This window comes from Myotis yumanensis, unplaced genomic scaffold (assembly GCF_028538775.1).
Source record: "Myotis yumanensis isolate MYYU_CA2020_CCGP unplaced genomic scaffold, mMyoYum1.0.hap1 SCAF_2, whole genome shotgun sequence".
Lineage (NCBI taxonomy): Eukaryota > Metazoa > Chordata > Mammalia > Chiroptera > Vespertilionidae > Myotis > Myotis yumanensis.
Genome location: NW_027223753.1, coordinates 21,938,115 through 21,963,185, shown reverse-complemented (window position 1 = coordinate 21,963,185; position 25,071 = coordinate 21,938,115). Strand labels below are relative to the sequence as shown.

Below are 25,071 nucleotides of genomic sequence, written 5' to 3'. Positions count from 1 at the left end.
TTGTCTTTTGACCAATAGACCGTAATTTCTTTAAAGGCGGGGACTGGGTCATAACCATTTCTGACGGTGCACCCACCCACTCCCGTCCTAAGACTTCCCGTGGGCCTAATGAAATGGGAGTGGATAGAGGTTTATGGGGGCAAAGGTTGAGACTTGGTGGTGGGTTTCTCCAAACAAAGATGAAACCCTAGCCTGTCTTTGTTTCTATTTTCCATCTTGACAAAAAGAAAAAGTGAGATGTTCATTCTTGCAGAACAAATAGAACTGTGACTTCGGTTTCACAATTTACGTGGCTGATTTTGTCTGCTTTTGACAGTTCTGTTGTGTTCCTGCCAGTTACAATTTGGTTTCTCTTTGGAACCTGGGGATGATAAGTTGGGATGCCACCATTGCATTGATCCACTGGGGGAGCACACAGTCCCTTTTGGCTTCTCCTCTGCTATGCTTATGAATTTGAAGTTCTGGGCAAGCCAGGAGGAGGACACACGGGGAGAAAATAAGGCAACGTGAATGTGTGCCATTGAGTGTATGTGGGGGAAGGGTGTCACCTGGATCGTCTGACTCAGGTGACCACCCAAGGACATGAACAGCGCCCACTTAGAGTTTTCCAGACTTCATCCCCACAGCTGCTTAGTCTCCCAGAGGACACGTATCAATGATGTCCCTGCCCCCCTGTACCCTTGTTTTCCTCCCCAGTCCATCCACCAGCCTGCAGCTTGTCTCTGTAAGTTAATGTGAGCTCTTGAACAGATGGGTCATGGATGATTTCTCTCTGGATCCTGACCATGCAGCATAGACCTGGCCCTCAGGTAGCATCAATTCATATGTGCTGCCTGAACAATGAATGAATAAATAGATGAATGAATGAGTAGTTGCGTCTTCTGTGTTCTGTTTTTCTTTCCTGACCTGAGCATGGAATTTCGAGTCTGTCTTAGAGTTGAGTCCTTGATCCATGACTCGCTGAGTTATTTTGGAAGGTTACTTTGCTGAGAAGCTGGTTTCCATTTGTAATATCAAGAGGAGAATCCAAGCCTGCCTGGATTGTTGTGCAGGTGAAATGCATTCGGAACCATATAGTGTAGTGGTTAAACCAGGGGTCCTCAAACTACGGCCCGCGGGCCACATGCAAATACAAATATTGTATTTGTTCCCGTTTTGTTTTTTTACTTCAAAATAAGATATGTGCAGTGTGCATAGGAATTTGTTCATAGTTTTTTTTTAAAAAAATATTTTATTGATTTTTTACAGAGAGGAAGGGAGAGAGATAGAGAGTTAGAAAACATCAATGAGAGAGAAACATCGATCAGCTGCCTCCTGTACATCTCCTACTGGGGATGTGCCTGCAACCCAGGTACATGCCCTTGACCGGAATCGAACCTGGGACCTTTCAGTCCGCAGGCCGATGCTCTATCCACTGAGCCAAACCGGTTTCGGCTGTTCATAGTTTTTTTTTATACTATAGTTCGGCCCTCCAACCGTCTGAGGGACAGTGAACTGGCCCCCTGTTTAAAAAGTTTGAGGACCCCTGGGTTAAACCCACAGGCTCTGGACCCTAGCTGCTGGGTTCACATCCTCACTCACGTGCTTTCTAGCTGTGTGACCTTGGGCAACATACTTGTCTCTGGGCCTCAGTCTTCTCCTCTGTACCTGGTGATAACAGTGGTACCTGCCTCCTAGGGCTGTTGGGAGGATTACATGAGACAGAGCATTTAAAGCAGGGCCTGGTGTACAGCAAGTATGACAGGACAACTTGGCAGAGTCCCTGCTGAGATTGAGATATGAAGGCATTTAGGGATAGGGCTACAACCCCTCTGGTGGGCTTCTCTGTCCCCTAGTTGGATGTCTCCTTACCTCTCACAGAACTTGGAGGGTGACTGTATACACCCTTGTTTACATGGGGTTTAGGAGTTTCATGAAGACAAACTTGAGCCCTGAGCACAGACAGGATTTGGAAGTGTGTAGATATCTCTGATGGGTAGGGGGAGATCCATGAAAATTAAAATGTTAGGTGAGATGATGTTAGAATTTTCGGCTTGGAGAGAAAATTCACCTTGAATGAGTAAGAGACCAGACCAGCCTCATAGCCTGGGGATCAAGAGAAAGCAGGGGTTCTGGATCAAAGAGAATCAAATATGTTTCCAGATATGGCCACGTATTCTTTGGGGTGGAGGGAGAAAAGCCCTGTTTGAAAACCATTGTTTTACTAGACTGGAAGTGGATGGTAGCCGCCTATTAGCTAGAAAGAGGAATGAGAAGTGGAAGCCAAGAGGTGGAAAAAATAGGAACGTTCCTCCAGCTGTTTAAGAGCTATAATGTTCTTTCACGTCCTAGGTCAGTGTTGGCGAACCTCTGACACGCGTGTCAGGTGACACGCGAACTCATTTTTTTGGTTGATTTTTCTTTGTTAAATGGCATTTAAATATATAAAATAAATATCAAAAATATAAATCTTTGCTTTACTATGGTTGCAAAGATCAAAAAATTTCTACATGTGACACGGCACCAGAGTTAAGTTTGGGTTTTTCAAAATGCTGACTCGCGAGCTCAAAAGGTTCGCCATCACTGTCCTAGGTCAAGGTGGGCCAGTGTCAACACAAGGCTCAGTGGACCCTCAGCAGCAACAGGGAAGTCCCAGCAGCCCCGAGGCTGTGGAGAAAGGGCACAGCAGCTGGGTGAGGACTGCAGGGTCCCAAGCTGTGGCTTTGTTTCCATGTAAGTTCCTGCCTTTGGAGAGCCCCTGGGCACTAGTTCTCAACCTTGGCCACACCATTTCAGGGTCCCACTCCCAGACATTCTAATTTAATTGATCTGGGTGGGGGGCCTGGGCTTTATGTTACAAAGCTTCCCAGGTGCCACAAGGTTGAGAATCAGCCTCTGTAAACAAGGCTGTGCATCAGTATCACCTGGAGGCTTGTTAGAAAAGCAGATTATCGGGCCTCCTCCCACACCCAGTGAAACCCCCAGGTGAACGCACAGGAAAGTTTGAGAAGCAAGGATCTAGGACAGTGGTTCTCAACCTTGGCTGCACATTAGAATCACCTGGGAGTCTTTTTAAAATCCTGATTTCTGGGCCTCATCCTCCGGATTTTCTGTTTCTTTGTTACTAATGTTGTGGCCCCACCCCATAACAAAGAAACAGAATTTCCAGAGGATGAGCCCCAGAAATCAGGGTTTTAAAAAGATTCCCAGGTGATTCTAATGTGCAGCCAAGCTTGAGAACCACTGATCTAGGACAGGGGTGGGGAACGTCTGGCCCGTGGGCTGTATAAGGCCCACAGAATCACTTGGTCTGGCCTGGCCAAGGCATTGGGAGTGAGTTAATTAAACATTTGACCAAATATAGCAGGCTAATTTTTAAGTGATAATTTTGTATGGCCTGCAAATGATGTTATAAATGTCCAAATGGCCCTTGGCAGAAAAAAGGTTCCCCACCCCTGATCTAGGCTATGAAAAGTGGGAGGGGCTTGAGGACCTTTCAGTCTGACAGGTAGAGTCTGTTGATTCATTAGCCTTAAGGAAAAACATCTACAGCAAACTAGCAGGAGCTAGTCAGCACAGTCTCCGCTCTTTTTTGGAACCAGAAGGCACCAGGGGCAGAGACCCTCTAATGGACCAGCTCTTCCCATCCCTCAGGCACCAGAAGCTGGTCTGACTGCTTCCACAAGCCCAACCAAAAGACATCTGCTCATGCTAGTCTGTTTTTTCTTCCCCCTTCCCCTTTTTTTTTCTCTTTATCAAGACTGAGGAATGCAGGACAGAAGCCTCAGACGTCAGATGTCGCATCTTGGCTCTCCCCAACTCCTCATTCATTCAGTTCTTTCATTCATACCCTCGCTCCTCAGATATTTATCGTACATCTACTATAGACCACATACCCTTCTAGAATTTGAGAATTCGGTAATAAACAAGAAAGTAATATAAAAAAAAAAAACCCCTCTGCCTTTAGGAGGCTTGCATGTCTAGTTATTTGCAGACAATAAACAGCTAAGTAAATAAATATAAAACAAGTTGGGTGGGGATAAGTGCTCTGAAGAAAAATAAATGAGAAAATGGGAGGTTGGAAAGGCCTCTCTGAGCATATGGAAGCAGAAGATTTTCCCCCCGTCTAATTGGAAGCGGTGAAATTAAAGTCACCAGTTGGTGGTTGTCCTACTGCATTTCTCACTGCTCTATAAATCACACCCAACCTCCCAAGCCTCCTGTCTTTTTCTTTATTGTGGTAAAAACATATTGCATAAAATTTACCATCTTAACCATTTTTTTAAGTGTCCAGTACTTTAGTGTTAATCATATACATCTTGTAGTAAAACACTGTAAAATAATTAGGAAGTGATGAGCTTTGAGTATGTTATTTTGGCTTTAATACAATTTATTTTAATTGTGGGTTCAAAATGGAATTTTTAATAATGTCTGTGCTTAACAACTGGTTCACAAAATTGCAGGAAATTTAACAGTTGGCTTTTGGAAGCTGATATGAGCTGGCTCCAGCCTACCAGTGGTTTACCCCATTGGAACATTGGGCTGATGGTCAGACTTTTTAGTTGATACTTTTAATTTCTTCCTTAAAAAAAAAGTCACCGAATGACATATTTAGGGAGGAGAGAGAGAGAGAGAGAGAAAGAAAGAGAAACATTGATTGGTCATCTCCCATATGTGCCAAGTGAAACATTGATCGGTCATCTCCCGTATGTGCCCCGACCAGGGATGGAACCTGCAACCTAGGTATGTGCCCTGACTTGGACTAGAACTTGCAACCTTTTGGTGTATGGGATGATGCTACAACCAACTGAGCCACCCACCGGCCAGGGCCAGTTCCTTCCTTTTTAAGGCTGAATGATATTTTATTGTATGTATAAACCACAGTTTCTTCATCCATTCATTTATTTATTTTATTTTATTTTTTTAAATATATTTTATTGATTTTCTACAGAGAGGAAGGGAGAGAGAGATAGAGAGTTAGAAACATCGATGAGAGAGGAACATCGATCAGCTGCCTCCTGCACATCTCCCACTGGGGATGTGCCCGCAACCCAGGTACATGCCCTTGACCGGAATCGAACCTGGGACCCTTCAGTCCGCAGGCCGACGCTCTATCCACTGAGCCAAACCGGTTTTGGCATCCATTCATTTATTGATGGACACTTAGGTTGCTTCCACTTCTTGGCTGTTGTGATTAATGCTGCAATGAACATAGATGTGCAAATATTTCTTTAAGATTCTATTTTCATTTTTTTTGGCTGCATACCCAAAAGTAGAATTGGTGGCTTATATAGTAATTCTATTTTTAATTTTTGGGGGGACCTCATACTGTTTCCCATAGTGGCTACACCATTTTACATTCTTATCAACAGTACAAGATTTCCAGTTTCCCCACATCCTTACCAGCACTTGTGACCTTTTTTTCTAGTGGACATCCTAACAGGTGTGAAATGATAACTCATTTTGATTTCCATTTCCCTGATTAGTGATGTTGAACATCTTTTCATAAGTTTATTGACCATTTCTTCACTGAAATGACTATTCCAGTTTTTGCCTATATTTAAGTCAGATTATTTTTTATTGTTGTTGTTGTTGAGTTGTAGGAGTTCTTTATATATTCTGGATAATCACTACTTATCAGCTATATGATTTGCAGATGTTTTCTTCCATTTTGTAGGTTGCCTTTTCATTCTGCTCATTGTTTCCTTCGCTGTACAGAGTTTATATATTTGATGTAGTTCCATTTTGCTATTTTTGCTTTTGTTTCCTACATCTTTGGTGACATATGCAAGAAATCATTACTAAATCCAGTGGCATGAACCTTTTCCCCTTTGTTTTCTTCTAAGAGTTTTATAGTTTCATGTCTTACCTTTATATCTTTAATTCATTTTTAGTTAACTTTGTAAGGTAAGGGTCCAAGTTCATTCTTTTACATGTAGATATCAGTTTTCCAACACTGTTTGTTGAAGAGACTTTATTCTTTCCATTGTGTATCCTTGGCATGCCTGTCAGAAATCATTTGACCATATACATGAGTTTATTTCTGGGCTCCCCTGTACTGTTCCAATGATCGACCTGTCTGTTTTTATGCCAGTGCCATGCTGTTTTTATTACTGTAATACTGAAAAAATGTTTTGAAATCAGGAAATATGAGACTTCAGTTTTGTTTTTCTTAAGTCTTTTGTTTTGTTTTTTGCTATGAGATATATGTTCTTTGAGATACCATATGAGTTTGAGGATGGACTGTCCTATTTTTGTAAAAATTACCATTGAGATTTTGATAGCTCTTGAATCTCTAGACCACTTTGGGTAGTGTGAGCATTTTAATAATATTAAGTCTTCTAATCAATGAACATAGGATTTTTTCCATTTATTAGTCTTCTTCACGTTTTTTCAGCATTTTTTCATTTTTGGTAGTTTTCAGTGTATGAGTCTTTGCCTCCTTGGTTAAATGTATTCCTAAGTATTTTATAATTTTGATGCTATTGTAATTGAGATTATTTTATTAATTTCCTTTTGAAATTGTTATTGCTAATATATGGAAACAACTGATTTTTGTGTGTTGATTTTGTGCTTTGCAAACTTTGCTGAATTTGTTTATACTAACCTGTGTGTGTGTGGGCTTTGGGGTTTGGTACATAGAAGAGCATGTCATCTGTGAATAGAGATACACTTGCTTCTTCCTTTTCAATTTGGATGCTTTTGATTTCATACTCTCACCTAATTGCTCTGACTAGGACTTCTAGTACTATGTTGAATAGAAGTGGCAAGAGAGAGCATCCTTGCCTTGTGTTTCTGATCTTAGAGGGAAAGCATTTCGTTTTTCACTATTGAGTATGATGTTACCTGTGGACTTACCATATGTGGCCTTTATTACATTGATGTAATTTCCTTATATTTCTAGTTAGATGAATTTTTATCACAGAAGTTTGTTGGACTTTGTGAAATGCTTTTACTTGATTGAGATGATCATGTGGGTTTGTTTTTTACCTTCATTTCGTTAACATGGTGTATTACACTCATATAGTTTTGGAAGTTGAACCATACTTACATTCCAGGAATGAATTCCCACTGGTCATGGTTATAATTTTTTTTTTATTTTTATTTTTTATTTTTATTTTTATTTTTATTTTTTTTAAAATATATTTTATTGAATTTTTACAGAGAGGAAGGGAGAGAGATAGAGAGTTAGAAACATCGATCAGCTGCCTCCTGCACATCTCCTACTGGGGATGTGCCCGCAACCCAGGTACATGCCCTTGACCGGAATCGAACCTGGGACCTTTCAGTCCGCAGGCCGATGCTCTATCCACTGAGCCAAACCGGTTTCGGCAAGGTTATAATTTTTTAATGTGTCATTGAATTTAGTTTGCTAGTATTTTCTTGAGCACTTTGCATCAATATTCATCAGGGATATTGGTTTGTAGGTTTATGTTTTTTTGTAGTATCTTTGTCAGATTTTGGTATAATATCAAAATTATAATGTTAGCCTCATAAAATGAGTTTGGAAGTGTTCTATCTTCTTCAATTTTTGGGAAGACTTTGAGAAGGGATGTTGTTAATTATTATTTAAATGTTTGGTAGAATTCTCCAGGAAAGCCTTCTGGTATTGGGCTTTTCTTTGTTGGGAGATTTTTGATTACAAATTAAATCTTCTTACTAGTTATAAGCCTGTTTCGATTTTTTATTTCTTCATGATTCAGGCTTGATAGGTTATAAGTTTCTAGAAATTCATTCATTTTTTTAAGGTCATCTAATATGCTGGCATATAATTGTTAATAATAGTCTCTTTTGATCTTTATTTTTGTGGCATCAGTTGTAATATCTCCTCTCTTATTTCTGATTTTTGTTACTTGAGTCTTGCTTATTTTTTCTTAGTTATTCTAGCTAAAGATTTGTCAATTTTTACCTTATAATTAAAATGAGTCCCATAGAAAGCATATAGTTAGATCATATTTTTATTATTCAGCCTCTCTGTTTTGTGACTGAGGAGTTTTATCCATTTACATTTAAAGTAATTGATGATAGAGAAGGAATTACTATTTCCATTTTGTTAATTGTTTTTTGTGTGTCCTATAGTTATTTTGTTCCTCTTTTCCTATCTTGCTGCCTTTCTTTGTGTTTCATTGATTTTTTTGTAGTGATCAGCTTACTTCCTTTTTTGTGTGTGTGTATATTTCTGTAGATAGCTAAAGCAATAGATTTCAAACTGGTAACTTTAGTCACATATAAAAATTCTATTCCTAGACATCTCCTTCCCCCCAAATTTATGTTATATATGTCACAAATCATATCTATTTATATTTTGTATTCATTATCATAATTTTATAGTTATAGTTATTTTATGCATTTATCTTTCAAATTTTATATCAGATTTAAAAGTGTCTTTTGTACCAACATTACAGTATTACAGGTTTTTTTTTTATTTTCTATATATTTATATTTACCAAAGAAATATATATACACACTTTAACAGCTAATAGCTCAATTTTGAAAATGAAATGTATTTTAATAAACACTGCCTTTATAATTCTTCAAAGTGTGCATATAGGTTTTTGGGACACCCTATATATGCTTTTAGCAATTGTGTAAGGTAGATCTAGTGGTGATGAACTTCTTCAGCCTTTGTTTACTTGGGAAGTTCCTTAAACTTTTGAAGGACAGTTTTGTAGGTATAATATTCTTTGTTGGCAGTTTTTTCTTTCAGCACTTGGAATATATCTTTCCACTTTCTTCTGGCCTTTAAGGTTTCTGCTGAGAAATCCACAGATAATTTTTTGAGAGTTCCATTTTATGTAGCAAATTGATTTTCTCTTGTTTATTTTGAGACTCTCTTTTGGTATTTGACTTTTAAGACTTTGATTTTGAGGTGTGTTAGTGTGGATCTCTTTGGTTTTATTTTCGAGTTTTTTGAGGTTCTTGAATTTAGATATGTATTTTCTTCCTCATATTGGGGGATTTTTTTTTACCATTATTTCCTTAAATAATCTCTCTGCTCCCTCTCTCTTTCTCTCTTCCTTCCAGGACTCCTATAATGTGTATATAGGTGCTCTTGAGGTTATTGAGTATTCCCTAAGTATCCTTAAGCTTTCTTTACTATCTTCTTTTTTTCTTCTTCTTTTGTTCAGCTGACTTGATAATTCAAAAGGACCTGTATTTGAGTTCACCAGTTCTTTCTTCTGCTTGATCAAGCCTGCTATTGAATTCCTCTAGTGAATTTTTCAATTCAGTTATTATATTCTTTAGATTTTAAATTTCTCTTTGACTCTTTTTAATAATTTCTATCCCTTTGTTGATAATCTCATTTTATTCATGCATTGCTTTTCTGATTTTATTTGTTTGTACTCTCTTGTAGTGCATGGAGTTTCTTTAACATGATTATTTTGAATTCTTTGTCAATAATTTATGGAACTCCATTTCTTTATGGTCTGTTTCTGGAGATTCATTTTGTTCCTTTGATTGGGTCGTGTTTCTCTGTTTCTCCATGTGCCTTCTGATTTTTTGTCATGATTGTGCCACCTCTTCTGCTTTTATGGACTGGCTTCATACAAGAGAAGACCTTCACAAATTCCCTTGGCTAGAGCTTCTAGAGAGGCTCTTAAAACTTGTCCAGGAATCCAGGAATGTGTTTTCTCTGGGTTTGTGCCTGTATTTTCTCAGTTTTGCCTTTTTTTCTTCTTCTTCTCAAGAGCTTGTAATTTTTTGCTCCCTCTAGTGTCTGTCTGTGGCACTGCAGGTTTTCTGATGCTGCAAAAAGCACTGGTGTTCTTCAGGGCTCTCATACATCCAGAGTATGCTGGTTTCCTGTTGCAAAGTCCAGAGAGACAGAAATCAGTCCCTCGGTAGTTCCCACAAAAGTAGGAACATTGGACTTACATTCCATTCTTCTCTTCCCTTGCCAGGGGAGAAGCTGATGGTTGGGATCTTGTTCCCAGTCTTGCTGAGCTGTGCTGACTTGGGGCAAGGGCTATTGTGGTTGCTGTGAAATGGCTTTTCTCACCCTTTTCAGTGTGACTGTTTCTGCTTTTGAGCTTGCTTGGAGTACTGCAACTTCTTAATGGTTTCTGGAGTTCTCACAAATAATTTTTGGATCGTATATTGTGAATTAATGTTTCTGTGACTGAACTAAGTCTGGGGCTTCCTATTTTGCCATCTTGCTGATGTCACTTCCCGAGCCCCTTTTGAATGGCGCCTTTCCGCACTATCCCTTAGCAAAGGCCACTGGGCTGTAGGGGGGTTTGAGGGTTACCAGGGCCTTACCTGTAAATTGAAATATTCTAGCAAGAGGAAATAGGTAATAGACAATAAGTGCAATATATAGGTAAACTATATAGGATTCTATAGGGCAGTGATTTTCAACATTTTTCATCTCATGGTACATATAAACTATCTACTAAAACTCTGTGGCACACCAAAATATATCTTTTGCCCATCTAACAAAAATATAGGTATAATTTTGATTCCTTCACACCAGATGCCTACTATTGTGTGGCTGTTGTCATTTTTTTTATTTGACAATCTAAGGCAGTGGTCGGCAAACTCATTAGTCAACAGAGCCAAATATCAACAGTACAACGATTGAAATTTCTTTTGAGAGCCAAATTTTTAAAATTTAAACTATATAGGTAGGTACATTGTTATTAACTTAATTAGGGTACTCCTAAGGCTTAGGAAGAGCCACACTCAAGGGGCCAAAGAGCCGCATGTGGCTCGCGAGCCGCAGTTTGCAGACCACGGATCTAAGGGAATAGAGGTCAGTGCCCCAGACTAAAAGTCAGGCATTGCATGTTTTAAAAATTCTTGTGACACACCAGTGTGCAGCGCCACACAGGCTGAGAATCACTGCTGTAGAGTGATACATGATATGCTAGAGCAGTGGTTCTCAACCTGTGGGTCACAACCCCTTTGGCGGTCGAACGACCCTTTCATGGGGGTCGCCTAAGACTATCCTGCATATCAGATATTTACATGACGATTCATAACAGTAGCAACATTACAGTTATGAAGTAGCAACGAAAATAATTTTATGTTTGGGTCACAACATGAGGAACTGTATTTAAAGTCCAGAAGGTTGAGAACCACTGTGCTAGAGAGAAACAAAGGTAAAGAAGATAGGAGGTGCCAGGAATGAAGATAGGAGTAGGGTTGTGATTTTATAAAGGGTGGTCAGGGTAGACCTCATTGAGAAGGCAACATTGAGCAAAGACTTAAAGGAGGAGAAGGACTTTGCTGTGCCTAGGGTGAGTGAACTTTGCAGAAGAGGAGAGAGCAAGTGCAAAGGCCCTGTAGGCAAGAGCCTGACCAGCTTGTGGGAGGAAAGGGAATAGTACCTGAGACACAGGGGGTGCTCAGTACTAATTTTTAAATGAGTAAATGCATGAATCAAGCATTTTCTAAGCTCTGAATTATTGTGTGTCAGTCTCTGTGCTCAGCTAGTCCCCTGGACCCAAGCCACAGCTCAGGCATCTTCTCAGCGGAGGAGAACTCAATGATAGCTCCCTATGTTCATTCTGAAAGACCCAGCCAGGAGTAGGCTCAGCCTGGCAAGGCAGCTGTCCCCAGACACCTGGCCCCTTCTCTCAGTGCTGATCCAGGGATGTGGCACAACTCAATGAATGAGAGCCTCTGCCATCAGCAATGCAGAGATATCTCTGCTGGTCCAGGATTCCCCGTCAACATAATAAATAACCCCTGGCTGGTGCTGGCTCAAAACGATGACAAATGAGCTGTGTCTGTATCGCCAGGGAGGGAAATCATATTTGGTCTGCAGTGGTGGTTTCTGTGTTCGCCATGTGCAAGACAGAGAGCCTAGAGTTAGAAGCAGGAAGCTGAGTAGCCTGGGCTTCTTTCCACAGAGCAGTTGGATGTGGTACAGAGACAGGCTTGCTGCCTCACCCTATCTGCCACACATTGTTTGCTGCATGCAGCCCCAGCGTGAGAGGAAGAAGGAGACCCTGCTTTGTTTCCAGTCCCTGAGGCACCACAACTGTGTTAAGCTCTTTAGAACAAGTCCCAGGCTCTGCCCCAGCGTGGGGTGCAGAGTGGAAACAGGACCTTGGCTTTGGAAGGGTGTCCCCAGATGGTGTGTGGAGGAATCCACAGAGCCTTGCAGGGGGAGGGGCCTGAGCTTCCCTTCTGCACAGATCTGGCTTTGAATCCAGCTCTTCCAAGGCTACCTTTTTGACCTTGAGCGTGTTCTTTAACCTTGAGGAGCTCCAGTGGTTTCATGTGTAAAGTGGTAGGGGTGGGGCCTGTTAGAGCCATTTCAATGGGTCATTGCAAATGTTAGGGAGATAGTAAAGCATGTGGATAAAAGCTAATCCCTTTCTCAGATCTGTACAAAAGCACCATCCTTTCTGGGTGTGTGTGTATATGTTCCCTATGGTTCCCCTGGGATCCAACAGTGAGGTCTCCCTGAACCACTTGTCAAATGGAGATGCAGTTAGGAAAATGGCTATGTCTGTCTGTGTCTCTGTCCCTATGCTCCACTGTGAACTCATTGGGGGCATGGACCATATACAAAATTCACTCCCTCATCTCCCTTCTCCCACCATACAACACAGTCTGGAGCTAAGCAGCCCTCCTCAGACTTGCTGAATGGAAGACTGAATTTAGTTTGGATTTCTGGGTTCTTGATATAATCTAGGAGGTCCCTAACTTAAGTGGGGAAAGTTGCATCTTTCTTCATTAATCTCCTGTTGAAACTTAGCATTTCTACGAATTGTGAAGACAGGCAACAAAGCTCTGCTGTGTTAGCAGTACCTATGAATTTGTCACTGATCTGATCACACTTATTTTCATAGAACAGTACCATTGTTGCGACTGTAGAAATAGCACCTATGCTTCAGACCACAGTGTGTAGCAGGCCCACTGCTGGATCTTGTTAATATGTATTAATGGAGAAGTACCTGTATTACTATATGACAAATTTTCAAAATATTTTGAAAATTACATAGCACTATAACTATATATTTTGCTTTATGCATTTAAAAACATCTTTTGAGAAGGTTTCACCAGGCTGCCAGAGGGGGGCCATGGCACAACAAAGGTGAAGAGTCTCTGGTCTGGGAGGCCCCTGGGTAGGCTGCTTTGTCCTGTGAACCCCCTGAAATGAATGAAAAAGGTGAGAGGGTAGATTCCTATGTGTATTATTCTAGAGAGGTGAGTTCTAGCTTTCATTAAGAATTCCAAAATAGCTAAGCACTGGACCAGTGATTTTCAAAGAGGGGTGATTTTCCCTCCTAGCGGTTTGTCAATTTCTGTAGTCAGTTTGGTTGTCACAACTGGGAGGTGCTACCTGGCATTCACTGGATGGAGGCTAGGGATGCTGCTAAACATCTTACATGCACAAAACTGTCCCCTACCAAACAAACAAACAAACAAACAAACAAACAAAAAACAGTTATCCTGCCCAAAATGTCAATAGTGCTGAGGTTCAGAAACCCTGGACTAGACTGTCGAACATTAATGGAAATTTCTCTGATTGTTAAGACTGCTAGGGGGAAAAAAAAGTCAATGTACAACAACATTAGAAACACCTGTGATAATTCTCTCATCCAAAACTCAATGCACATCTGCCATCTATACCAGGCCCTGAGCTTGGCACTAGGATTGCAGAGAGAAGCAGACTTGGGAGGAGCTCTGGGTCTGTAGGTAGGCGAGATGTGTGACCTAGTAGAGTTGCGTGCAAGGTGCAGCCATTATGCAAATCTCTTGGGGCACCTGTTGTCCAGGCAACGTGCTGGAGATCAATGTGAATGTGACAACATAGTTTCTGCCCCAAGGAATCCGCACCTCCTGGGGAAGATAGACACTGAATGATACCATGATGTGTGCTGCGTGTGATGATGGAGACCCCGGGCATGGTGAGGACACGCAGCAGCATGTGTGCTTGGGTGTGTGTTGGGATGAGGACAACACTCCTTAGTGTAGGGGACAATAAGTTCTCCTTGGAGTGGTGAACCTAAAAGATGAATAGGAGTCGGCCAGACCAGAGGATGGGGAAAGGATGCTTCAATCAGAGGGAACAGCAAGTTTGAGGACCCAGCGTCAGCAAAGGAGTGTGGAGCATTAAAGGAACCAAATGGAGCTGGGCTTGGCTGGAGTGTCATTTAACAGAAAGAGTAGCAAGAAGGGAATCCTGGAGTCTTATGTACCATAGTTAGGATCTGGGGCTTTATCCAGAGGAGCCATTGAAGGATTTTAAGTGGCATGCCATTATTGGTTTGTTTGTTTTTTTGAAAGACTCAGATTGGGAGGGAAGAGGCCTGGATTTTGGTGGATGGCTACAAGAGAGGGAGAGGGAGAGGCAGAGAGAACCTATCTGCCCAGGAAACCACAGGGAAGCTCCTCAGAGTAGGTGCTATGTGTGAACTGGATCTGGAGCAGTGAGTACGGTGTTTATGTAGATGATGAGCTATTTTGGTGTGACTGAAGCATGATGTATAGGAGACAGGGGCTAGTGAGGCTCCATGCCAGCTTTCTCTCCACCCGTGGCCTCTGGTTCACTCCTGAAGGGTAAAAGCCGAGGCCACAGACAGTGTTTGACCCCGGCTTCTCCCATCTGTGCAGACAAGTTGCCCCTGCCAGCAGGCATGCATGGAGTCAGGCCAGAGTCCCGTCATGGACTCGAGGGGCACAGTTGGCCCTCCATGTGGCAGGTGAGCTGTCTTCAGTTGGCATGATTCCTTAGCCAGCTCTGCAGCTCTCCTCTGTGTTTTCTTCTCAGCCAGTTTCATTAATTGTACATCGCCGACAAATCCATATCTCCAGCCCGGACTATGCTCCCAAATTCCAGTCTACAGACCTAATTGCCTTCTGGCCATCTCCATCTGGATGTCCCACCGGCAGCTTCTACTAAATTTGTCCAAAATTGACCTTCGCAGTCAATAAATATTTGCAGAATTGAATTGAATTTTCCTGCCAAACTTCTCAAAAGAGTTATCTCCTCAAAATTATCATTATTGGTAGACAACATGATTGTGTAACTAAAACACCCAAGGGAATCAACTGAGAAATCGTTAGAATTAATAAGAGTTCAGAAACCCAGTTGGATGCAAGATGAATGTATAAAAATCAATAGGTTTTCTGTATATCAGTCATAACCAGCTAGGAAAAAATAATGGGAAAAATGTCATTCACTAGAGTAACAAAAAGAGCATAAAATGTCTGGGAACAACCTTAACAAGATGTGACTGGGACCTACATAAAGAGAAGTATAAACCTTTACTGAAAGATTAGCTGGTATTTATTGATCATTTACAGTGTGTCGGGTACAGATATTATCATATTAATCTTTATAGCCATCCTAGAAGTGAGTGCTAATTTTAAAGATACTGAGACTAAGATTTAAAGAGTTTTATATAGCCCAGCCAGTGTTGCTCAGTGGTTGACCTTTGAACCAGGAGGTCATGGTTTGATTCCTGGTCAGGGCATATGCCCCGGTTGGGGGCTCAATCCCCAGTGTGGAGTGTGCAGGAGGCAGCCAATCAATGATTCTCTCTCATCATTGATGTTTCTATCTCTCTCTCCCTCTCCCTTCCTCTCTGAAATCAATAAAAATATATTAAAAAAGGAAAGAACTTTATGTAAATTGTCCACAATGTATTCAATGGTATTATGGAAACTTGAAACCATATTTTTTGTAACCTTTCCATAAAGCCACCTTCAGAAGCATAAATACTCAAACAAATGAAGATGCTGGGTGTTATCTGACTACTATAAAAAAATTCATTTCACTCATCCATTCATTCCAGAAATATGTACTGAGTGTCCACTGTGGGCAAATACTGAGTGAGATGCAAGAGATAAAGATACGAGAAAATCTCAAAGAGGCCACTGGAGAAGCCATGCAAACATCTCATGACATCACTTGGTGAAGGCAGTGATATTCACTAATTCATTCACCAAGGACGAGTAGACAAAGGAAGAAGACTTGGCATTGTCTGGAGGATTCCCAGAAGGCTTCCCGAGGAAGCTGCCAGTGTTGAAGTGCCTGGGGATAGCGGGGTGAAGGACCTAGAGAAAGAGAGCATTCCAAATACAGAGAGCCGGATGGATAAGCAGTATCCATGGATTCATTCATTTAACCAACAGCTCGACTGTGAATATCTGCTGAGTGTAGGTACAGGTCTGGGTGCTGGGGAGAGAGCAGAGAACAAAATAGTCCCCTGCCCACATTCTCCTGGAGATTGCATTCTATTGGAGGGTCGGGGAAACAGAAGATAAACAGGAAAATATATGTCAGAGGGTGCTAAGTGCTTTGCGGAAAAATGAAACAGGAACCTGGAGCACCTGGTTTGAGAGGAGGGAGGCCTGAGGAGGTGATATTTAACTCAGACTGAAGAAAACGAGGGAGGAGGGGATCACACAGCATTGGGGGAAGAGCTTTCTGGGCTGTACCTTGAGCAAGTGTCCCCAGGTGGGCGAGTGATGGGCTTAAGGAACAGCCAGGAGGCAGCATGGCGATCATAGGGATGAGCCCATGAGAGGCAGGAGAGGAGGTCAAGGGGCAGTAGGTGTCCACAGGTAGGGCTTTTGAGGCACAATAAGGACCTTGGCTTTTGAGTGAGATGAGAAACCAGAGTGAAGTCTTTCTAAGCATCCAAAAAGGAAACATATTACTGAGAAAGAGATAGGTAAATGTGACTGCCTGTACAAAGGGGACATTTTAATCTACATGGTCTAAAATCTAAACAAAACAAGGCACACAACCAGGTAGAAACCAATGTTTGCGACAAAGTTGACAAAAGAGTGAAATCCTGAATCTGTAAAGAGTTAGTACAAATTCATAAGAAAAATGTTAAGAGCTTATGGAAGATTTAAGTATATAAAATTGAGAAACCTCTATGTCAAACAGCATAAAAAGTCCAAAATGACTACAGAATGTACATAGGTACTGCACATGATGCCCAGAAGGTATAAATATATAAATTAGAAAAAATACCACTTTGAAAAATGAGCTCAAGAATTCATCAGCTAGTTCCCCAAAGGAGGAATTAAAATCACTAGGAAAAGTTTGGAAGCGTTGAATCTGAGTCACAAAGAGATGCTAAATAAAATAAGATAGCACTTTTTGCACCTAACAAGTAGACAGAAACTTCTCAATGAGATAGTGGACAGTGTTAGTGAGTATGCCTTGAGATAGGCATTCCTGCACAGGCTGTTGAGAATGTAATTGGTATACTTTTTCTGGAAAGAAATAAACCAGTGGGTGAAACAGAGCCAAAGCCTCACTAAGGTCATATCCTTTGATCCCATAACCTGCACTTTGGAATCTGTCCTAGGGAAATCATCTAAAAGTAAATATGTGCACAACAACCTGAAGAGTCTAGCTCTCCAGGATTGTTCTTGAGCTCAGAATGGGTCATATTTGGTAGCTGCACTGACTTACAGGCATGGTTGAGAGAAGGCAGACACCATCTTGGGTACTCAGATGCAAGTCTACAGCAGCATTCCTGTTTACAAGGCAGCAGGCTGGTCACTGAAGTGAGGAACAGGTAGCTGTTTTCTTGGAAAAAGCTCAGCATTTCATAGGCATGAAAGGATGTTCAGCCACTTTGGCATAGGCTCCCACTCTATTAGCATTTCAGTCTGGAGTGCCCTGGGTTATAATTTTCTTAGTTCACGAACACACATTTGATTTCAGGGAGACTTCCAAACCAGTCAGGCTTCCAGCCCTATCTACCCACCTCTGACAATGCCTGTCGCAGAGGTCAGCCAACCCGATATGGACAATATCCTCCCTCCCCCGAAACCGAAGCTGGATGCCACTATTGCAAAAGTGAACATTCGTTCTGGGACTCTGGCCATGGAAAAGCATTTTCCACTGCACTGACCAGCATTCTGTCACTAGACCTTCCTAGGAGTCTTATTTATAACTAGAGGCCTGGTGCACAAAATTTGTGCACTTGGGGGTGGGGATGGGGTTTCCTCAGCCCGGCCTGCACCCTCTCGCAATCTGGGAGCCCTTGGGGGATGTCAGACTGATGGCTTAGGCCCACTCCCCCCCTTCCCCCCGGGCCTAAGCCGGCAGTCGGAGGCCTCTGTGCTCGCCAGCCATTGCCCGGCTTCTGGCTGAGCAGCGCTCCCCCTATGGGAGAGCACTGACCACTAGGGGGCAGCTCCTGCATTGAGTGTTTGCCCCCTGGTGGTCAGTGTGTGTCATAGCGACCGGTTCTGCAGTTTGGTCGATTTGCATATTAGCCTTTTATTATATAGGAGGAAGGAGGAAGGAAGGATGGGGGAAAAATCCAGAAACAATTGAAATGTATGACAGTAGTGGAATGGTTGAGTAAATTCTAGTATAACCATATATTGGAATGTTGTGCATCCATTTGAAATGCTGTTTATGAACAGATTCAATATCTTGGGGAAAAGCTTATGTTATAATGTTTACTGAATTGTTGCAAAAGAAAACCAAGAAAAGAACTGAATGACCATCAGCAGGGGAGTGGTTGAATAAATTGAGATACATTCATGCCCTGGAATATTACACATTTATATGAAAAACAAGTTAGATATGTATCTACTGACCTGGAAGGTGTCCCTGATGGATTGTTAAGTGAGAAAGCAAGTTGCAGAGAAATGAGCTAAACTCTGATTTCACTTTTGAAACAAAATAATAAAAATTCTGCCTTACTGTGTCCATTTGTTTGCATGAGAGAGGAGAAGGTTGGAGCAGGACATCTGCCTGCTAACTTCAGTTACTTTGGGTTGGATGGAAGGGAAAGAGAGGAGAGATGAATTCTTTGTAATCTTTGTGTTGCATGTATGGGTATTTATGCACATTAGAAGCGCCCATGACCTCCTGTGATTTGGCGAAAGAATAATTTACTGAAAAAACCACACAAAATTATATACACATTATCTCACCAGTGTGAAATATGCATGAAAAAAATAGAAAAAATAAATGAAAATATTCACAGCAGTTGCCTCTGGAAGGAAGGTGAGGATTATGATGTTTCCTTTTTTTAAAAAATTCTTGCCTATATCTTCCAAATTTTCTAAAATGAGAAAAGTGTATAAATTACTGTTTAAAATATAGTGGCCTTTACCCTCTCACCAGCCAATCTTGCCATTACTTGTTATAATCTGGTCTCTGTTCCCTTGCCACCTGCCTTTGCTGGAATTCATGTATCCATTCAGCAAATACTTTTTGAATTCAGGCACTGGGGATGAAGTAGGAACTAGGATAAAGCTCCCACTCTCAGTGTTCTTATTTCTAGAATGAACATTTAGACATCAGACTGAGAGGCCTCCTCCCAAACTCTCATCTTAGCCTCTCTGTGGTGCTCCACACATTGAATCACCTTCTCCCTCTGGTTCTCTTCCCACCATTCTGCCTGCCTCCCTGCCCCTACTCTGTCACCTTCCTTATACCTTGTACATGGAAAGTGTTCCCTGGGGCTCTGTTTTGAACCTCCTTCACCTATTTCTTCACTGTTAATACCCAGATTCTGAATCAGAAACTGCAGAACTGTGCTAGTCTGAGCCAAGGCAGCAGTCTGGGATGCTGGGATGGTGGTGAATGTTGGTGTCAGTGGTTGTCCAGGACATGAGTGAGGGTAGCTTTTAAGGTGTGGCTCTTATGGGATTTGTACATGTATCTGTTTATATCTAATTTGTGATCTGAGGTGCATGGCCCATCCCAGGGTCGAACCTAGAAGAATGAATGAATGTATGAGTGACATGATACAGTGACATCACCCGGCAGGTTTTAGAGCATGAGCCCAGAAGATCTGGTGTCACTGCCAGTGAGGGGAAGTTTAGGGAAGTGAACTAGGGGACTCCTTTGGAAGTTGTAGAGATAGAAGTTTTATTTCATTGTTATTGTGGTTAAATATAGTTCTAGTTTCTGGAGGCACTTATGTCTTCTTTTGTGAACTAACTTCTTCAAGACCCTCTTCAGTTTTTCAGTTACAGTGCTTGTTGTTTTCCTATTGATTCGTCAAAATTCTTTCTATATTAAGGATATTGCTTTTTACCTAGCTAGCATTTTTATATGCCTTTTCATTTTGCTTCTATTTTTGACATACAACCATTCATATTTTTTTGTATAAAATGATCAATCTTGTATCTTCCACAGCTTTTATGTTCAGAAAATCACAGTTAGATCATAATTTGCCAATATTCTCTTCTAAGTGTTTTTGGCTTGGTTTCTTTTTAACTTATAACTCTGTATTCTATCTGGAATGTATTTAGTATGTGATGTGAGTCGAGGAGATAATTCTTTTCCCAAACAGTTAATTAGTTGACCCTGCAAAATGTGTTTCTTTTCGCATTGATTTTTTTAATGTTGTCTTACACATATTTCAATTTTTATGTGTATTAAGGCTATTTCTGCAATATCATTTCATGTTCTGACTATCCACTCTTGGATCTCCTCCACACTATTTTCGTAAGTGTCATTTGCTGGTTCTGTTTAGTACCTGGTAGGATAAGGCTACTACATTTACCACCTTTTAAAATTTCTGCATTGTCTGTAAATGCCTATGTTCCCAGTTAAACTTAGGTATCATTTTACTAAATTTAAAACAGGTCATCAGGCTTTTGGTCAGAATTGCATTCAGCTTATAAATTAACTTTTCAATAACTTCTCAAAAGGTTAATATTTTAAATTAACCTTTCAGTAGTCTTTCCACTCAAGATTATGCTATGTCTCTCCAATTATTCAAAATTTTTTATCCCTCTATAAAAGTTATCTTCATACAGTGCCTACACAGTCCTTACTAAGTTTATTTCTATGTATTATATGCATTTTGTAATTAATATAAACAATACCTGTTTTCTTTAAATTTTCATCTGTCTCTGGTAATAGGAATGTTACTGATTTTGTCTATTTATTTCACATTTGGCTACTTAGCTAAAATTTCTTATTAGTTCTAATAACTTTATAATTAATTCTCCTGGGTTTTCTGGGTATATTAACATATCACCCGCTAACCATATGCTCGCTTCTCATTTCCTCTCCTTGTGTCGCATGGGCTGGCTCTTCCAATAAGGCGTGAAATCTCAGAGGTGATAGTAGCATTTCTCTCTCATTCCTGATCTTAATCAGGTATTTCACCACAAGTACCATGTAGGTAATTGTTCTAAAATGATGGTTAAGGAAATATTCTTTCTCCTGGCCCCAGATGCTATTTTAATCAGGTTTACATGTCTTATTTCATTAAATGCCCATTTAGCATTTACTCAGAAGACCTTAACTTTTTGCTCTTTTACTGGGATGCTTTGTGTTACAGCATATTTTTTCAATATTAGTAATTTTAGAAATTAACTGTCCTTTGTCAGTTATCCCTAATGTGGGCTTTAAAAAAATTAGTGTTGAATCAATGTATTAGCATCATAGTTAAGCAGGTGGATCTGAGGTGGACTAATTACATTTGAATCCCGACTGTGAGTAACAGTGGGCCTTGGGCCCCCTCCCTTAATTCATCTTTGCCTTAGTTCTTCACCTGTTAAATGGAGATGATTTTTATAGTATCCACCTTATAGAGCTGTTGTAAGGATTAAACAAGTCAATACATGTAAGGTTGTTAGAAGAGTTTCCAACCAAATACAGTGTGTTAAATTATTGAGAACTTACCAAGTGCCCGGTACTGAGCTTGGTTTGTGGCTTTAAAAATGGGAAAACTCCCATATAGTCTGCTTTCTCATGGGGCTTATGGCCTGGCAAGGAGATAGATATTTATGAAATAATCACACAGAAGCATGGAAATTTGCTTCTATGATAGGTGCTACCAAGGAGAGGTTATGGTGTCACAACAGCATATAATGGGGGGTTTGTTCTAGTTAAGGAGAGGCACTTGACCGTGATCTGAAAGATAAATATGCCAAGTAGGGAGGGGAGAGTGTTCAAGGCAGAGAAAATAGCATATGCAAAGGTCCTGTGGCTGTGCAGTCAGAGAGTGTATCAGGTACAGATGACTGAGAAGGGTGGCGTTTGACTAGAAACTGGTGGATACAAGGCTAAGAGGTCACTAGGGGCCCGACCATGCAGAGACCCTCATAGACCTTAAGTGATTTTTTTCTTATTGAACAGCAATGAGGGGGTTTCTGAGCAGCATCACAGCCTCACCAGAGAGTGAGTTAGAGGAGCAGACACTCCGGATGCTGTGGATCAGAATCTACATTCCAGCCTGGTCCCCAGGCATTGTGCACACACACAGTGAAGTCTGAGACTCTGGCCTGGGAGGGCTGTTTTCACAAGGAGGGTGTATGTGAGCAACACTGTGAGAGGCAGCTGAGAGGGAACTCTATTAAATGAAGATTGAAGAGACCCGCTGGACCCTTCAGTGACCTCAGTACACCTGTTTGGAACCAGAAGGCAGAAGTGACGGCTGGAGAATGAGTGGGAAGTAAGGAAATGGAGACATAGCTTGTAAAAAGGTGTGTTTTCTAGAAATTTGGCTGTGAAGGGGAAGACAGAGATAAGGCTGGTGGGAAATGAGGAGTAGAGTGGGAATTATTTTCTTAATGATAGAATCTTGAGCACATTTAAAATGGGAAGGTTCCAGTGGAGAGGAAACGCTTAAACATGTATATCCTATGGAAGACGGAAGCATCCATAAGGTTCATGAAGAGGAGGGAGGAATGGGATCCAAAGGGCACATGGAAGGATTATGTTGTCAATATGAGAACATCCAAATCTGTAGATAATTTTTTCAAAAGTTTGTTTGAGCCAGAGGATATGCCTGGAAGCAAGATCTCAACAGACTTAGAAAACAGTTTGCATCTTCTTTCATGCATTTGGAATTAGGGAGGGAAGTAAGGAAGATTATATGAAAGCGTGAAGGCAGGAGAAAGCAGGCCGGAATGGGATTATAGGCTAATGAGAATATGCGTTCTCTTGAGGGTGGTTTTTCTTCTGAGGGGTCTGAAAAGAGGCATTTCAAAGGCCTGTTAACCTAGATGCACAGAGGTAATGGACAAGGCTTGCTTAAGGCAAAGATAAACCTTTTATTAAAGAGGTTACAGGCCTGGGGCAGGACTACCCAAGGTAACCTGCCCATTTAAGAATTTATAATCACATCACTCTGTGAACTTACTTTCCATAGAACCCCATTTTTTGTCTTAATGGTAAGACTGAAGGAGAAATGGTTCCTCTCTTGGAAGAAGGAAGACAGCGTAGGGCAGGCTAGATGGGTTTGGAATTGGGAAGACGGGGGATCCCCAGTGATGGCTTTTATTTTCTACTAGAGGCCTGGTGCACAAAAATTTGTGCACTTGGCGGGGGGGTGGGTGGGGGTCCCTCAGCCTGCTTATGCCCTCTTGCAGTCTGGGACCCCTCAGCGGATGTCTACCTGCTGGCTTAGGCCCGCTCCCTGGGGAATCGGGCCCAACCTAGCAGTCAGACATCCCTCTGGCAGCCCGGCAGCCCTTGGGGGATGTCCACTTGCCAGCGGGGAGCAGGCCTAAGCTGCAGTTGGACATCCTTAGCGCTGCTGAAGAGGCGGGAGAGGCTCCCACCACCACTGCTGTACTGGCAGCCGTCAGCCTGGCTCGTGGCTGAGCAGAGCTCCCCTTGTGTGTGTGTCACAGTGACCAGTCATTCCCAGTCTTTCTGCTGTTAGGGTCAGTTTGCATATTACGCTTTTATTATATAGGATAGAGGCCTGGTGCATGGGTGGGGGCTGGCTGGTTTGCCTGAAAGGTGTCCTGGATCAGGGTGGGGGTCCCACTGGGGTGCCTAGCCAGCCTGGGTGAGGGGCTGATGGGTGTTTGCAGGCTGGTCACACCCCCTTCAGGGTGGGGGTCCCCACTGGGGTGCCTGGCCAGCCTGGTGAGGGGCTGAGGGCCATTTTCAGGTTGGCCAACCCCCCTGTGATGGAAGCTCCCAGCCTCTCCTTTTTTTCTTTTTCTTTCTTTTTTTTTTTTTTTAATTCTGGGATTTATTTATCCTCTATAATTGAAACTTTGTAGTCTTGAGAGGAGCTCAGAGCCTGCCAGGGCGGGCGGGAGGGAAGCTTGGCTTCCTCCATTGCCGGGGGCAACCCACTCCTGCTCGCTCCAGCTCCATGGCCACGGCTAGCTGAAAGCAGGTATCTGGGGTTTATTTACATTCTATAATTGAAACTTTATTGCTTTGAGTGGAGCTCAGAGCTGGCCGTGGCAGCTGGGAAGCTTGGCTTCCTCCATCATTGGGGCAACCGAGCCTCCTGCTTGCTCCAGCTCCGTGGCTGCCGGCCGCCATCTTGGTTGGGTTAATTTGCATATAGTCACTGATTGGCTGGTGGGTGTGGCTTAAGGCATAGCGAAGGTATGGCCAATTTGCATGTTTGTTTTTTATTAGTGTAGATGGAGAGTGAGAAGAGAGAGAAGATAGAAGGTGAGATGAGGGGCCTGCAGAGTCAGGAGGCTGTGGAAGGTGCAGAAGGTTGAAATCCTCACTCTGGCATATAATGTAAACGGGAAGTCCACGTGCTGCCTAGTCTGGTTGTCCTTTCATTGTCCACTCTCTCTGAGCCTTAGTGTCCTACCTCATAGAGTTGTTCTCAGGCTTGGCCACAACGATGCTCATTGTACCACCTGGACGGTAGGCGGCATAGCAGGCTCACACTCAGTGTCAGCCACTCGTCTTCCCTCCCTCTGTGACAAGCGTGGGGCTGGCATCGAGGACGCACTTGGAAAAGCGGGTTCATGATTATCTAACACAGTGCTCCTGTCTCTCTGGAAGCTTCTAGGAGTTCTCCAGGCCACACTGAACTGCTCCCTTTCTCTCTCCCAGGCCAGAACTGCACGTTCCAACTGCAGGGTCCCAATGGGACAGTTGAGAGCCCAGGGTTCCCATACGGTTACCCCAATTACGCCAACTGCACATGGACCATCACCGCAGAGGATCAGCACAGGATCCAGCTTGTCTTCCAGTCCTTTGCCCTGGAGGAGGACTTCGATGTTCTGTCGGTGTTTGATGGCCCACCCCAGCCAGAGAACCTGCGAACCAGGTACCACCCGTCTCTTCCCCGCAGCATGTAGCTGGGCCCTGAGCCAAGCTTGCTGAGAGGAGGAACCCACTTGGGTGAAAGGTTTATGGTCAATCAACAAAGACCCTCTCTTTTAATGAGACCTGCCCTCAACTCCTTGGGTTTCTTT

General features: G+C 42.2%; 1 protein-coding gene across 1 annotated transcript in view; it reads left to right on the top strand.

Annotated features, from left to right (window-relative positions):
* The window catches only part of CSMD2 (CUB and Sushi multiple domains 2), a 552,912-nt gene that overhangs the window by 35,927 nt on the left and 491,914 nt on the right, over positions 1-25,071 (top strand). Inside the window, exon 2 of the mRNA XM_070404687.1 lies at positions 24,707-24,923. Coding sequence (XP_070260788.1) covers positions 24,707-24,923 — 217 coding nt within the window. The remainder of the gene's footprint in view (positions 1-24,706; positions 24,924-25,071) is intronic.